This window comes from Ixodes scapularis, unplaced genomic scaffold (assembly GCF_016920785.2).
Source record: "Ixodes scapularis isolate PalLabHiFi unplaced genomic scaffold, ASM1692078v2 PGA_scaffold9__187_contigs__length_104089568, whole genome shotgun sequence".
Taxonomy (NCBI): Eukaryota; Metazoa; Arthropoda; class Arachnida; order Ixodida; family Ixodidae; genus Ixodes; species Ixodes scapularis.
The window spans coordinates 12752487-12769371 of NW_024609884.1; the positions used below are offsets into that span (position 1 = coordinate 12752487).

The 16885-nt window shown below is 46.0% G+C and overlaps 1 protein-coding gene across 1 annotated transcript in view; it reads right to left on the minus strand.

Annotated features, from left to right (window-relative positions):
* The window catches only part of LOC120836627 (ankyrin repeat domain-containing protein SOWAHB), a 60651-nt gene that overhangs the window by 23419 nt on the left and 20347 nt on the right, over positions 1 to 16885 (minus strand). Inside the window, exon 4 of the mRNA XM_042287525.1 lies at positions 15731 to 15907. Within this exon, the coding sequence (XP_042143459.1) occupies positions 15731 to 15907 (177 nt within the window). The remainder of the gene's footprint in view (positions 1 to 15730; positions 15908 to 16885) is intronic.

Genomic DNA, 16885 nt, shown 5'->3' on the forward strand with positions numbered 1-16885 from the left:
TAGATATAGGCAAACAGGAGGAGATAGCCAATTCATAACCTCTCTTTTCGTAAGATAGCCTCAATAGGGCTAGAAACTCCCTAAAGCAGTCATCCGTCGCGTTCTTACTACAAACGCTTCGCGCTCGCGTTGTAGTAGACGCACTTTTTCCCTGTCATGTCATGTCATCGAGATCTCGGCAAGACAAAAAGGAAGGACTTTGAGGGAAGCACATCAAGCGTGAAAAAGAAGACTCGTGTCCGACATAAACACGACTTTTTTTTTTTTCTTTTCTTCTTGCCAATCGTTTTTGTTTAAAACCAAACCCCCCCCCAAAAAAACCTTAGCTGCGAGAAGTTACCTTTCCTGTTAGGTCTTTCTTCGTATTTGTGTTTTTTGGCGGGGCGCTTTTTCTAGTAGAAATAGCACTGGTTTATTTACAATTGCAAACATTGTATTTTCATAGATTATGCACGGAGTACCTTCCTGCAATCTGATGTGCACAACAACACACAACAATACGAGATTAAACTGAAAAAAAAAAAAGCGAATGGTGTAACCTTGAAATGAGGCTATCTTAAACACAAATATACATCGCTATAATGCGCACATGAGATGATAGCTACGTTATTAACAATTATGCTAGCACTAAAGGGTCGAAAGCAACGATAATTGAAACTCGCTGTTATCGATGGGAGGCACTCACTTGATCGAATGACGTTTTAGCGAACGCCCACGTTTCACCGAACGACACTTTAACGAATAGTCGAACGCCGCGAAGCGGCATTTTCGGGTGGGCCAAGTGGGTTCATATTTTTGTAATGAGCCGCCGCAGACTGTCGCCGCGAAGCGGCGTAAAGCGCAGCGCGGCGGATGGGTTAACGCGCGCCCCCGTTATTCGCTAAAACGTAGATTCGCTCAAATGTCGCTGTTCGCTAAAACGTCATTCGCTCATGTGGTATGGACCCCTTATCGTTGGACATCGTGTTTACAAACACTCACAAATACTATACACTCTTTTTCAACCCCCGGAGCACGCTTGCAAACGCAACGTTTGTCTGTAGGATGAGTCCCCTATTTAACTTGCTTAGAGTCCGCGAGCTCAGCAACGAAGGCAGCCTTTGACAACTGAGTGAATGCTTCATCTGCGCTTCCGACAGGGTCTCCAGCTATCCAGTTTGTCTTTCGGGTCAAAATACTGGCAGGGTCCCGCGACCATCTTGCGGTGGAATAGTGTCACACAAATCACCGCAAAGAAAACCTTGCCATGTATTAAACAACCGTGACTCAAAAACTGGCCAAGTCAACTTTATGCAGGGCAGTTTCACCAGGTCTCACCTGCTGTTTTTAGGTATCGCGATCGCACTACGCGCGCAAAGTACATTGCCTGGCTAAACAGATCATTAATTGTTTTAAAACATACAAACATTGCTTTCAGTTCACACTCAAAAAGCTACAAAAAAAAAAAAAAGAAAAAAAAAAAAAAGGCCGCGACAAGTGTTACACGACAGGTATAACACTTTTCTTAAGCAGGAACCTGGGGGGACCAGGCAGGCCGAGGCGGCGCTGACCTTTAGGAGGACATCGCCACCTCGCGGAGAGCGACAGAGTGTGTGCAATAGACCCTTTGCTAAATCACCCAAGCGCCCCGGCCCGCACTCGAAGAATCATGGGAACGGTTCAATTTCCTAGTGATCGGTAACTTCGACCAATTCGATGGTTACAGAGTTTAGAGGGTAATCCGGAGTCACCCTGAACAAGCGTCGTGTAGTGTCCGAGGTCCTGTCATATCACTTTTAAAATTTCGCGTCAATGTCAGCGTTTTTGATACTGTGCATGCGATCCACCATTCAACCTGGTTGACCTGCAAAAAATCTCTTACAATATTATAATTCTCGTAAGCGCGAAAAATGCAATAAACAGCCCTGTGGACTTCCAAGCTAGATCCTGGTTTTGCTTGTGAATTCTCGGCTTTATAAACAATTCCGGCTAAAACAACAATCACGAGATCTGATAATACAGTCAGAGATTTCTGCAAAAGGCGGATCGCATGCACAGTCTCAAAAATGCTGACATTGACGATAATTTTTAAAAAGTGATATGACAGGTCCTTGGACTGTACATGACGCTTGTTCAGGGTGACTCCAGATTACATTCAAAATTACGGAACCATCGAATTGGTCGAAATTACAGATCACGAAGAAGCTGAAGGACCACCGCTCCCATGATCTCTCGAGTGCGGGTCAGGGCGCTTGGGGGAGTTAGCAAAGAGTCTATTGGCTGCGTGTGCGAACTACATACAGGGGGCGCTTTTCTAGCTATCATAATCATCGTTTATGACGTCACGGGGAGGACAGACTGGGACAGGCCGCGCAGATCTTGGATCCCTCAGCTGGTCAGCTCGCCTCATGCGCTGTTCGGGTAACGTGCGGCAAAGCCTGCTTCACGGGTTGTGATTTGGTAGGTAATCATCATCATTTATCATCATCATCATTTATTTTCCTTGAGGGCCCGTGGGGCATTATACAAGGGCGTGGCAATAGAACAAAAACAAATAGAACAGTAAACACAAATATAACACTGTAAGCTAGCTAGGTAGGTTAGATAAAGAGAGGGTAATGGCTTCAACAAATTTAGTAGTATCATTAATAGAAACGATGTTATGAGGTAGTGAATTCCAATCCTCGACGGCCAATGGTAGTGTGGAAGTCTGGTGAGAAACAGTTGATGATCGAATTGGACGTAATTTACATAGGTGATCTAGACGCGGGAAAATACGATGGGGAGGTGATAGCAGTGATTCTTTGAGGTGGCTATTGTGATAAAAAATTCGATGGAGGAGAGAAAGGCGTGATACTCGGCGGATTTGTAGTAGGACATTTTAAGAAAGCTTGAAACCGTGGCACGAGTAGCCGCGCTAACAAACGGTTTTGGCGGTGATGTGTCGAAGCGCTGGGATAGTGGTGTGCACGCTCTTCTCTACCCCAGTACAGAAAGCAGGATGATGCAAATGGAATATTCGGCACTTTACCCCACTACAACATCTACCACGGCGAATAGGGTGAATTTTTTATTATGATTCAGAGAAAATAAAACTGAGAAAGGAATGCCTCTTAAATTCAAACCAGGAAAGGTAAAAATTAGAGAACCTCTCGCGTGTGTAGTAAACACTTCAGTGGAAGCGACTCCATGTATCCTGTTTCAATCTGTTCTGCGAGTGGTGGTCTCTTATCAGTATTCCTTTTTGAATTTTGTAAACCAATAAACAATTATTTCGTCAAAATAACTGGCAGGAAGAAGCGGTGGTTGGCGTCCGGAGTCGTTTCAATTATATCTCAGTTACCCGGTGGACGCGAAACGTGCTAGACCCCCCACCACGATAGAAGTCTTAAATCTAGTAAGTCGGTGACACGTCGGCGTCCCAAAAAATGAGGAATACAACTGCTACGAATTACTACCATTGCGTGATGCATTTCTCAGAGCGCGATTTTAAATTTGAAACAATTCTTAGTAAAAATTGGGCAGAACAAATGAATTAATCGCTCGAATTTGCCGGGCCATGTCTGACAATTTCAGAATTTATGAAAATATCTGCTTTTCTTTTGAGCAGAAGTCGCGATGTGAAAAACTTTTTTTGCCACGTACGTATTCGATGCGGGAGGATCTAAGCGTCAATTGCTAACGAGCATTTGCTCGCCAGCAACTGTCGAGTCACACTCGAATAGAAGCGTCGGCGGTATCGGCAAGCTCAATGTAGCTAAAACAAGTGTGCGGCGCTTTGCAACACAACCGTGCGCGCGTGCACAGCTAATGAGACGCGTTATTTACTCTGGTGAATGGCTCAATGCAAAACATTTTTCTACAGCAGCCTCCACAAAAAAAAAAAAAAAAAAAAGAATCCGAGACTAGCCCTGAGGCACGTCGCGGAAGCTGCAATGTGAAGCTCCAGGCTTGTTTTTGAACAATATAAAAAGTAACTTCGAGGCACTGTTATTCATTAGAAAGATCACTCACAAAAACGTCATACATGTTTCGTTAATAAATAAACCCTTTTTATTCAGCACAGACGCAAACTAACATAGCCACCAAAAACATCTCGTCGTCCATTACGCTCGTATACCGATGGGGAGCGTCGGATCTCGGAGGCCGTCCTCCTCCGAAACACGTATGAGCCTCCGCCGCCAAGTGGGAGGAGAGCTCGCACATGCGCAGAACTCTTCTCGGAAAAGGTTCATTTCACTCACTTTTGTAATTTTACTTTCTTTCTTTTTTTTTTCTTCCCTTTTTTTTTTTTTTTTTGTACGTGTGTGCCGCATTGTATAACCTATTTTGAGATTGGAGCCGACACTAGCTACTGTGGCTATGGGTCCAAAAATTGTTTTATGCTCATTTCATTGTATCTGTTTAAAAAAAAAAAAAAAAAAAAAAAAATTTGAATCTGAACTTCAATCCCGCTGTCCTCGAAACTGCGCGAGGGCCGAATTCTCCGAATGGATCCACCAGCTCGTGTTGAGTGTTCATCTGAGAAATTACTATGCTCGCGCTCCCGACTTCCGCTGCAGTCGTGGAGAAGGACGAACAAAAATAGACCCCTTGCGTAAGTCCACTCTCTGTGGGAAGCTGTGGAAACCCGGCATAATGGCGGACACTACGGACACCACCCAAGTTGCATCTCTACAAATGCCACCAATTCCATTTAATCGCCATCTTGGGTAACATTAGATTTGCATGTTCCAAGGTGTCGGTTGTTGATACACGCAGAGATGTGATTGGTCAGAGTCGTTTTGGAGCAGCCCTCGGAGCAGTCAAAAAGTCAATTTTGGAGCAGCAAAAAGAGATTTTGGAGCATAAGCGCACACTTCTTTTTTTATGCGCAGCACCGCAAATATTTTATGAAGATTCATGCGTTGGCTTGTCCAACTAAAAGGCAATGTCTACTTTGCCATATCAGTTATGTGTGCACTTTTGTTAGCATCGATAGTACAGCGGGAGCGATTCCCTCAACACACAGAACTATGGCGCGTCTCAAACAGCGGCCAGGTTCTTGAAATCGACTGCTAAAATCGGTATCTTGACCTATTGCGTTACGATTTTGTGCAGCCCACAGGCGGTGCATTTTTTTCTAGAAAATGTGCAAAGAGCAAACTTACCCGAGGAAAAAGTAAAAAAAGGAAAAAAGAAAAAGGCTTAATTCCTATGGAAACGCAGTGAAACAACCGGTCTTTGAACAATAGAACGCCCTATAGTTTGAAGACCACTGGCTTCGCTGCGTTTCCATACGAGTTAAACCTTTTTCGTTGTTTACTTTTTTCTCAAGTAAGTTCGTTTTTTGAGAATTTTCTAGAAAAAAATGCACCACCTGTGGGCAACCCTGCACAAAACCGCAGCGCGATAGGATAAGAAACCGATTTTTGCAGTCGATTTAAAGAGCCTGGCCGCTATTTAAGACACTCCGTAGATATGTTTAGTTGGGTGTAGAAGCATCAGACGCGGTACAAGATGATTGATGAAGGACAGCACAAACTGCCTTTAATGGTTATATTAGGTACGAAGCCCCACTGAAATAACGTTAGAACACAATAACTTCCAGCACCCAAATTAATGTTTTCTTCGCGTTATGGAGGTTGTAATAAAACTGCAATTCTTAATCACAATGAACCAAAACATAAAAAATAAACCTACAGAAGACTCCATAGGAATCGTCTCGCAATTGAAAAAACAAAAAACAAAAAAACACAAGGATATTTCAGTCTATCGTATAGGAAGTATTCACTGGCGCCCAAAGCTCTGTGCACGGCTGCTGAGCGCGTGCCCATGGTGGGCATCCACAATTATTTTGCCACGTGCATTCCAAACCAAGAAGACTGCCGGTCTTCGCAGCCTATTAATGTGAGATCGTTGCGAGGATCCGCTAAAAATAGCGTACTCGAATATGGAGTTCAGACCGTTCCAATAAAGAGCTTCAGGCGGGCGTCATCTTCGGAGTTTGTGCATATGGCGCACGATGTCCTCGCTTTCCAAAAACGCGAGCCCGTGCGTGCTGGGCAGTGAAGATCGCTGACTAGGCTGTGGATTTGTATACATTGGAAAGGTGTATACAAGCCGAAGCTTTATTTTAGAAATTGTGCGACGTCTCGCTTTGGAGGAGTGCTCGCCCCTCAGCACGCGGGTGCGCTGCGGCGAAGCAAAACACACAAAATTGCGATGCCTACATTGCGGTTGCCGCTTCTCTGCTCTACCCGCCAGAATAGAACACGAACGCGAGAATTATTGTGAAACGCCCGAGTTCTGTCAGTCTTTGATATGAAATGCGAGGCCTGAGCTATTGCATTCCCGGAATGAATTGAAGTGAAATTAAGTTCTGGCGCAATGTTGGCGCAAATTCCTCACATTTTGGTCAAATGTAGCAGGATGTAGCAAGGTTAGCACTTTGGTGCAGTTTGGCGCAAATGGCGCAGTAATCACATCACTGTACACGACCGCACGCCGGTACGACGTTCATCCAGATCGAAACGGGAAGGGGTGGGGACTGAGCCCAGGATCCCTGGGTTCTGCAGCGCGAGCTTTCGCTCCACGTGCTCCTAACTGGTGTGCTCTCGCTAGCCCATTCGGCCACTCTAGCGTCCGCTTTAAATAGGCGCGTCTTGCGCTCTAGCGTCCGTTAGAGCGCAAGACGCGACTATTTAAAGCGATAGTGAATCCGAAATTAAAATATACCTCCCGCACAGAAAGAACCTTATCCGCTACTGACAATCGCACGCTTATATTTTGAACAGATGGCTATATTTTTTTTTTTTTTTTTCGTTCCGAAGGACCGATTCCAGGGAGCGCTGGAAAATCAGTTATCGGAGAGCGCGATGCATCACGGGAGACGTGACGTCAACTGGCCCAGCACGGACAAAGCCGTTCGGGGCTGGCATGGTTATGAGCTCCGCCACTTGGGTTCGTCAATGTGTTACACAACCTGGCCGTTTTAGATGTCCCTCCCCGCTTCCCGCAGGAGTTGAATAGGCCGGAAAGAAAAGGGAAGTCCAGTTCGACAGGGCTCGGGCGCACGCAGCTTGCCACCGTACTTCTGCGGAGCGGCGCTGCTTTGAAGTTCAGTGACATAACGACATTCGATTCATTCCTTTTGAAATAATGTTTTGGTGCCTTTTCGAACAAAAAAACAAAAGAAAAACAAAAAATTGGCGTCTCCGTGGTGTGGCCAGAACGAGGTTCACATCCAGACAATAAAACAGGCGCTAGACTTTCGTTCCAGCATCCCTTTAAAGGGGCCCTGCAATCATTTTTAAGCGTCTACCTTTCTTGCGGTTTCCACGTCCCTCGGGGTTCGGGCAAGCCAGAGGGCACGGAGAGAGTAACTAAATATCTGTGCGTCATATTTTAACCGGACGACACGGAAACCTCCTCCATTTACGGGGCGACCCGCGGTGCCGAAAGCGCGCGATATGTGACGTCTTTGGTCCTGGGCTTACTACTGGTCAGATCCGCTAAAAGATTCCGTTTAGTCGAAATACAAGTTATAAGTGGCGCGAACCGTTTCATTTATTTATAAAAGTAGTTTTTGTTCACTATTTTAGATCAGAAAAAAAACGAATGCAGTTTAGAAAGTACGGAAACAAGAAATGACCCGTCGACATACCCGCCACCAAGCGGTTGAAAAGGCGGCGCATACTAGAAAGGTGCAGTGCGATCAGGCGCCAAAGAGCGGCGAGCCTAGAAAGGTCCCGGATGTACGCGGCGGCGCTGCGGTCGTATGGACTGGAGGATCCGACCGGTTCCGAGCGTTACCAATTCCTTCGGCGAGCAGCATTGGCTTGCGGTTTGGCCTCCTTTTGGCGGTATGGCAGCGCGAAGTGGCTCCCGTTCTGAACTGATTTTTACCCCGTGTTTGCTGTCATTTGTGGCAAATGAAGTGTCATGCCGAATTAGTATTTAATCGCGCAGCAAATGCAATGCAAGCCGCCATAGCTGCCGGCTTTATACGGCCTAACCAGAACATGCTTTAGTGGCGCCCTCTCGAGCCGTCGACACGGAGTGCGGCAGCCGTGAGCGCTCGCTGAGCTCACTACCCCTCCTCTAGTTCACGGCCACTCAAGCAACCAAAGACGTCATGAGGGAGGTTATTTTTTGCTTGTTTTTGTAATTCTTAATTACTACGTTCAGTGCGCTCAGGTTCGGTGCAAATTAAAAACCAGTAAAAAAAGTCCTTGCAGGGCCCCTATAAGAGGAGCTGTAAAGTTACAATACACTACAAACTTTATTCTCACCACAGATACATGTGGTGAATGGGAGGCCGGAGAAAAAGCTGCAGAAATGCAGCTTGACGAGCTCCGGACCCCCCACTCAGCAGCTATGACGGAACACAAAAACAAATAAAATGCGTTCAGAAATAAACAATGCAAATATAGTGCGCACATAAGGAATACATTCTTAAGTATTAAAATACAAATTGAGTATACTGCTGTTTGACATTTTCACTACATCTATAGTTTGATCACAATATTCATTCAACAAAAAAGGTAAAGCATAACGTATTGCTTGTTTTCCATAATTTGTCCTGCATGTCGGAATTTTCCAAGGTTGGTGATGTCTAGACGGGTAATGATTCTCTGTTTCTTTTAATTCAGATAGTTGAAGAATTGTACTGGAACGGCCGTAAGTAGCATTTCTGTAAGCTATTGTTAAACGGTAGTTATAAATTTGCTGTATGTTAAGGATCCTATATAATTGAAACAATGATTCGGTGTGATGAATGTAAGAAACATCTGCTATTATTCGTATCACCTTTTTTTGTAATAAATGTATCATATCTAAATTTGAATCAGACGTATTTCCCCAGACGAGATTGCAATAACACAAATGGGAATAAAATATTGAGTTATATAAAACCCTTTTTACGCTTTTCGGTAGAACATGTCTATGTTTGTTCATAATTCCTACAGATTTACCCAGTTTAGAGCAGAGCTTTCTTATATGGTTAGTCCAGAGCATATTATCACAAAAAATAACTCCGAGTGTTTTAACACTATTTACAAATTCAATGTGCAAGGATCCAAAGTTGAGAGGATTGTATAATCTATCGCTCGAACCACGTGGGCGAAATATTATTGCTTTTCTTTTCGAGACATTAATAGTTAAACAATTTACTCCAGCCCATGTTTTTAATTTTATAAGAAACGCATTTGCTTTATTTACAAGACCCTCCTCGGATGAATCTGAAAAAAAATACACTGGTGTCGTCTGCATAGATAATATATTTGCAACTTGAATCGAGTTTCACTATGTCATTTATATATAACAAAAAGAGAAGTCGCCCGAGGATACTTCCCTGGGGAACTCCTGATAATATATTTAAAAGTGTTGATCTCTGATTTTTAATTTGCACAAATTGGGAGCGATGCTGTAAATATGACTTGATTAGTGTGAGTGGAAGGTCGCAAATGCCATAAGAAAATAATTTATCTGGCAGGATTAAATGATTTATGCGATCAAATGCTTTGCTGAAATCTAAAAACAACCCAAGCGTCAAAATTTTGTCTTCGAAATTTCTAAGTATATGTTCTTTTTGAACTAATAAGGCTGTTTCTGTTGATCTATGTTTTCGGAATCCAAATTGACAGTCAGTAATGAGCGAGTGCTTATCACAGAAATTAATAATGCGGGAGTGAATAATCTTTTCTAACCCTTTTGAGAATACTGGAAGAATGGATATAGGACGGTAATTTGTTCATCTTAAAGATACTGCAACGAAGGGATCTGGCGTCCGTAAGGTCACTGGATCGGAGCACCCTGACCTCTCCATTCTCGGTGAGTCGATCCAAATTAACGGTGACCGGTTGATTTATAATGACACTTCTTGTATACAAGGTTTTGCTATCCGCAAACCGGCGAAACAACGCACATGTTCACACTGCCACCACATGTGCGGCGTCGGTGCTTGGCGGCATTGAAAAAATAATATTCCTGCCTTGAAATATGCAACAAGAATATAATTGCAAGGTATCTGTGAAGATAAGCATGATTGATAATTTGACTGCATACACAGTGCCAAGGACGCTTACATAGGCGAGGAACGCCATGAGCCGCTGTTGTGTCGGTGTCTCTGTCTTTGAGTTCATTTTCGGTTGCTGACAACGCAACCGGCGCAAATGCGCTACACAGGCTTTAGATTTACTTATTAATACGGCAGTCGCCAACGCCTGCTACTCACATCCTTTAGCAAAATTGTCTACTTCAAGATCGAACAGACTATACCAAACAAATCCACCCCACGTAAAACGGCCTTCCTCAAATAAGCAGTGAGTGCTAAGATGGTCACCAAGTTCTGCAAACCCGCGTTTCCCTCCTACGGATTCAAGCACATCGCTCGGTAATATCGCATACGATTAATCTGATCTCTTACGTCAAGTCTTCAAATATTCCGTTCAGTATGCATATTAGGGAAGTTTAGAGTAGCGTATTGCCTTGGGCGACATTGCCACAGGGAGCTCGCGCTGGGATTTCGAAGCATGTGATCAAGCGTGGTGGCCGAGTGGGCTAGCGCACAGAAGCTCGGAGCACGCGGAGCGAAAGCTCGCGCTGCAGAACGCAGGATCCCGAGTTCAATCCCCAGCCCTGCCCGTTTCGATCTGGATGAGCATCGTACCGGGGCGTGCGGTCGTGTATCACTACTGCGTGATGCACGCTAAAGACCCCAGGTTAACGGTTGTACTGCGCTGACTAAATTTCTCATCTACAGCTGGGAGACTCGTCGCCCATTGAGGCAGACCAAGTTCTAGGCTGTATACACACATGCCCAATGTTATCAAGCGCGCGTCACTAGCGCTACCGTGCCGGTGGTAGCCTACGGTAGACAGCGGTACCGTTCAGCTAAAACTTCCCATTATTAGGGACTTCTAGCAAACCGTTACCGTGAGCTCAACTGCGCATGCGCGACTCGTACCGGCGTCACGTGCCTGAAACGCTGTACCATGGTCGCCTTACCGCGATGCCGCGGCCCTGTGTTCAACATGGCGGTGTCCCCGCTCCGCCACTGCAAGCGCCGACGACACACTTACTGCTTCAGAATGCTGGAGGAGCCCTCTCGAAACAATGGTAGCAGCAAATATTGCTGGACGAGCCATATTTAGTGGTGAGAGCTGCTTTAATAACGACCCCGGCACGTCTCAAAACGGGGTTGTTTTTCTTCTCTATTCGCGTCTCCACAGCTCGTTGCTCGCCCTCTCGCGGCGGAAATGGGAAGCGCTCTAGTGAGGGCATGGCCTCCGAGATCCCGAAACGCTTCGGGATCTCGGAGGCCATGGTGAGGGTGTTCTCCGGCTCAGCGGGCGCGGCAGCACTGCTCGTGACCATGGCTCACCAACAGACAATGCTGAATACAAACAACACTTGTCAGTGTCCCAATTTAGTGCTGGAGGAGGTATGGGATTGTAACTTACTAGAGAGTTTCAGTATTGCGTATAAAAACAAACGCAAGTCCTGTTCGTTTGCGTCAAAGTTACGTGTTCCACGCTGCACATGTGCGTCGTTGCCATGTGCCAATCCAAGACCGCAATTTCGGGCTCCGCGCACTCGCAATATGGAACACGCAACGCTAACGCAAACACCAAGTGCTTGCGTTCGCTCGTATAAGGCATACTAAACCTCCCTACTGTTTCACCGGTTTTCCAACGCCAATGAAACGTGCTGCAGTGAGCAGACCTGAAAGCGGGTGTGCGCTCCTTCGAACTGGAAAGGCTGAGATTTGCAAAACAGCGGCGCGTGAAATTAAAGAAAATACATACTCTGGGTAGTCTTGTAATTAAAAAAAAAAAAACAAAAAAAAAACAACGTGCTCTGAAGGAGCGACGTCCACCTTATCACTTGCACGGTCTGAGACTGGGCTACGTGTTGGGATAGTCCCCGAAGAAAAGTGCGAGCATTTGCAGCCGCAACGCCCAGTCTCGAAAGAAGAGCGCAATGTGTATCGTGTAGGAAAACTCTTTTTAAGTGGGTGTTTCTCAATGCGCTTTACAACTTTCCATGGCTATTAAATGAAAAACTAAAAAATAGCTAATTAGTCCTAATTAATTTATTAACTAGGCGCGAAAAAACTGCGCACTTTCCCAAAACGCTGCCCAGCAACATACCGTTGGCTTCACTCTCGTAAAGCGCCCCGTGTTTTTTTTTTTTCTTTTTTTTTTTTGTGAAGTTTGGTGCAACTTATCTGGGACACCCTGTATTAGCGGCGAGAAGTTATGGTGGCGCCCTCCTACGGTTCCCCCTTGTGACGCCATTACCTTGCAAACAACTAGTTCGATGGTGTTTGTAAATAGCATGGTGGAAGCTTGAAATCATTGCGCTCTCAAAGGAACACTTCCAACACCGTCAAAATTAAAGTTCTTTCATTCCTCTTATTTCCGTCGATGATATACCCTTTCCGACGTCATATGTCAGCGTTCGGCCAATCGTGGAAGGCCGACCACAGCGACGCTTTCGGGGGTCGCGCTCGTCGCCAATATATAAACAAATGCTTCTGATAGCACTGCGGCTTCCTCGGTGGCTCTCTTGTGTGTGTGTTTTTTTTTAGAGCATTTTACAGTCAGTGCCTTCATCACGCGCTCGTTGTCTTTCGCCGCGGAGAAAGAAATACGTCGGCAGGCTAGGGGGCGAAGAATGAATACCGAGCATGACTAGGCCTAGAATAAGAGAGCGTTCAACTATACGGTCACTATCACGAGGTTTATGAACACGATGATACGAGTATTGTGGGCAGGCACGTCAGAATTCCGTCGGGTTTGCCTGGCCGCCAGATGCATATGATCAACATTGAAAAATTAATTCTCGATACCACTACAGTTGGTGAGAGGCTCAGAGTTCAGGAGAGGCTCCTCCCACTTCTTTCCACTTTAGCAGAGGGAATGCTGGAAAAGGGACCTCCTCTCTGGCGCTCGCTCTGCTGAGGTGGAAAGAGTTGGAAGGAGCTTCCCCTGCAGGACTCTTATTCTGCCACCGGCTATACACCGACACGCGGGCTTGACGTCACGGAGCTGCGGCGGCGCTGCGATCGCGCCGGAGCCGGGGGGTGTGGGCAAAAGCGCGCACGTTTCGCATGGGCGTCATAGCATTTCAGCATGCCGCGAAGCTGTGTTGCCGTTAATTGCACCGAAATGTGCAAGAAAAGCAGCGGAGTGAGTTTCCACAAGTTCCCGGCAGGCTCTGAAAGGCATAGAAGGTGGATAATATCCGTGGATCGAAAAGAATGGTCGCCTCGCGCGAACGCCCGTTTGTGCGGCAAGCACTTTCTTGGAGGCAAGTGCGGCTTCCATTTCAATCTCCGTCCCGAGGCTTGCATATGTGCAGGGAAACCGTTGTCTGATCGAGACCACCCGGATTTTGTTTCCACGGTGTTCGCGCACAACGCACCCGGGCACCCCCCAAGCGCTCGTCGGAGGCTCGCTACGCCCGTGCTACCGAGCAGAAGGGGATCGACTACAGAACGGCAGTGTTATAGGCGTTACCAAAAAAAAAAAAAAAAACAACAAGTAACGAAATACGTTACTCGTTACTTGCAAATAAAAGGTACGTGTTACTGAGCTACGTTATCTAAAAATAAAAGGACGCGTTGCCGCTACCGATAAAAAGTAAGGCACGTTACTTCTGCGTTACTTTTTTTAAATTATGATTTAACACATCTGACGGTTTTGACGATGCAGGTCATACATCAAGAAACATTATGTTCATGCAGAAACTGAACATAATTACTTTATCTCTTTTCGCGGTTTCACCAGAATACTTACGAGAAAAAACGCAAAGAAAAACATGGCTTGACGCCTAAAACACGAAAACAATTGAAGTGTAATTTCTTTAAGACTTGGGAAGTAGTAACGACTAACGTAACTACGTTACTTGAAATAGTAACATAAGTACATTACCCGTTACTGTGTCGAAAACGTAACGAGTAGGTTACTACGTTACTGAAAAAAGTAACACGTTCCTGGTAACGCCGTTACTTGTAACCTGTTACCGCCAAGACTGCAGAACGGACAAACCTTTACTGGTTGTAATGCCTTGTGGTCATGAGGGTATGAAAAATATCATACCTTGACTTGAAGACGCTCTGTGTATTTAATCAATTAATTAATACACACACTTCCGCAGACCCACAGTCTGCTGATCCCGCCGGCAGTGCGGAAACCGACTCGAAGTAATCGTAGACCTCGAGAGTCTTGTACGCCTGCACCGTGTCGGCCGTGAACTGGCTTGGCGAAAAAAACTAAATAAACGACGACCTGAGCCGTCGACTTCCGTGGCAGCAACTTTACGTCGGAAGTCCAGCAGGCCTTGTTTACGGCGTACGGATCCTCGTAGGACACGCCGTCCACGCACAGTTTGTTTCGATACCGCTACCGTTCAGGCTTGGGCAACGAGCTCAAATAGTCGGGCATAGCATACGACATACGTTATGAGGAAATACGACGCACAAACCAAGATACAAGCGTCCCTACAACGTCAACAACGAGCGCACGCCATAGAGCGCAATGGCGAAAACACGGACAGCCGGGCTGCTTTTGCCCACATAGCTACCGCGCATGCGCGGCCTTCCGGCCGTGTTGGTAAACAGAGCCGCTCCGCGTGTCGGTCTATAGAGTTGAAAGTTCGCAAAGCTTTGAGCTTCGCGAACAAAGTAATCTATGTGCGTTTCACAACAATACAATTCACCTGTTTTATTTCCGTGTCCTTTAACGGGACACCGATCACTCTCAAACATCTTTTTTTGTTGTTGTTATGCTTGGAAAGGACACGCATTTCCCCAAGATGAACTAGTTCCGAAATTAAAAGAAATTTGCAGAGGAATACTTACGTTTTCGCAGCTCGTTCTGAATGAGGAGCGATTCCGAAACGTATTTCAATCAATCAATCAACCAATCAGTCAGTCATCTTTATTTTTCTAAGGTTTGCGTTTAATGTTTTTTTTTTTTCCAAGTCGCCGTGTAATTTCAAGGATAAAAGCGGACGCTTTCTTTCAGTCTCTCCTTCGCAAATCTCGATGACGAAGTTGCGAGGATCGCATTGTTCACAACGCCAACCATGCGATGCAAAGGATTTCGTCGTCAAGCTTTGCGATCCCCGCGGTGACGTGCTCGGGCTCGTGACAAACAATGCCTCGGCCTGCATTCGGGCTCGTGCATAATCGCTGCGATGACGGAAAGAGCCGAACCTTAACAATAATGAGTTGTAGAAAAGGGGGACCCCAACGTGTTCAATACGTAGCGCGACATGCTTGCGTTTCTCGCTTGCGGCACCAATACCACAGACAAGCGAAAGGAATAAAGTGAAGATTTCGACTTGTTCGACTTTTCGCGAATTCCGGTAGCCGCACTCGCGCTGCGGTGGACAAGCGGGGATGCGCGATTCATCAAATTCTCCTAGGGATCGGTGGTCCAGTCTGTCCGGTGCAGCTTCTGCCACATGTCAGAGGATCCAGTACACCACACCCGCTGTGTACAAAGCACAAACGGTCCCTCGTGCTGTTTTTTTTTTTTTTTTGACACGTGGATAGTTATTACTGTCAAGAAAGAAATCTAAGCGGTATCTACTAGAAGTACAAGCAATTTTTTCATCGCCCCTTTAAGAGCATGATTCGAGGTCTCAGCGTGAGCTACCCTAGCCATACCGCTGGAGGCGGTAACGCTCTGTTCAAACTCTCGAACGACCGACCCTTCTCGTACATTCCGGGCGGGTAAATGAAGGGACGAACACTCACCGCTCGCGCCCCGGGTCCGTCTCTCCGCTTGGCCGCGGGGCCGCCGCCGGGTCCGGCCGCTACCTTGGTGAGCAGGTTGCTTTCCGACATGCGATTGATGATCTGCGTCTTCTCCTTCACCGTGCCGGGGCTCACGGCCACGTCCTGGACGCTCTTTTCCTTGAAGTTCGGGCTCCCCTGCGGACCGATCAAGGCAAACACAAGAAAAACAAGTGTCGACAAACAATTCACAGCCTAAGAACTAAACCATACGGGCAGAGCATCGAAAGTCTTAAAAACTCACACGAACGAACAGAAAAAAATCCACATTTACTTGTTTGGTGTTTACGTTGCCACGACATTAAATGGGTAAACGCGAACCCGTTTAATTGTGTCCACCTCGCGGGGACCGAAATCATCTTTCCTTGGCCCGATCAAAAACCAACGAGTAATTGCTAGACAACGTTCGACAATAACATTTCGGATAACATACTAAACATCTATCCGATAAAGCGGGAGTGGCGGCAAAACTGCGGCTCTTCGCAGGTCGAAGTGCGGCTTGCAGCTTCGTGGTAATCCTACCCGCCGACAAAACCGAAACGAAAAATATATGTGAAATAAAACAGAGCGTGTACTCCCGTGGACAACATAAACTAAAACAGCCGATCTTTTTTTTTTTTCCTTTTTTTTTTTGTTTGCGTCTGTTATCTTTACAAGTTTTATTATCTCTCGCTTTGTCAAAAAGTCCGAAGTGCGGGACCTCAACCTCACATTCCATTCCTAGTTCGAACCTGGCTCTCTCAAGGTGGCATGGACGCGAAAGAAGCGTGGTAGTGCAGTTATTTATTGCATCGTCCTTACTAGGGAATTACCGTATTTACTCGAGGAATAGCCGCACTATTTACGAACAAGGCCCTTGCGTCTACTTTCCCGCAAAGCACATATACAGTCAATCATCGCGTCACGCATAAATAGCGAATAACGACATCAAGAACACGAGTCTCCATACAAATGTAATCTTCACAGATAATATCTTCGCGCGAAGACGTTATCTCTGTCCTGTAAACAGCTGGAATCATGCTGTCGATCGCGGTCATTGGCAATCCGCGTGCCCTGCGGAAAAGCGAACCCTCAGGTTTTTTTTGCCATATAAGGAAACAGACAGAGATATGAGCA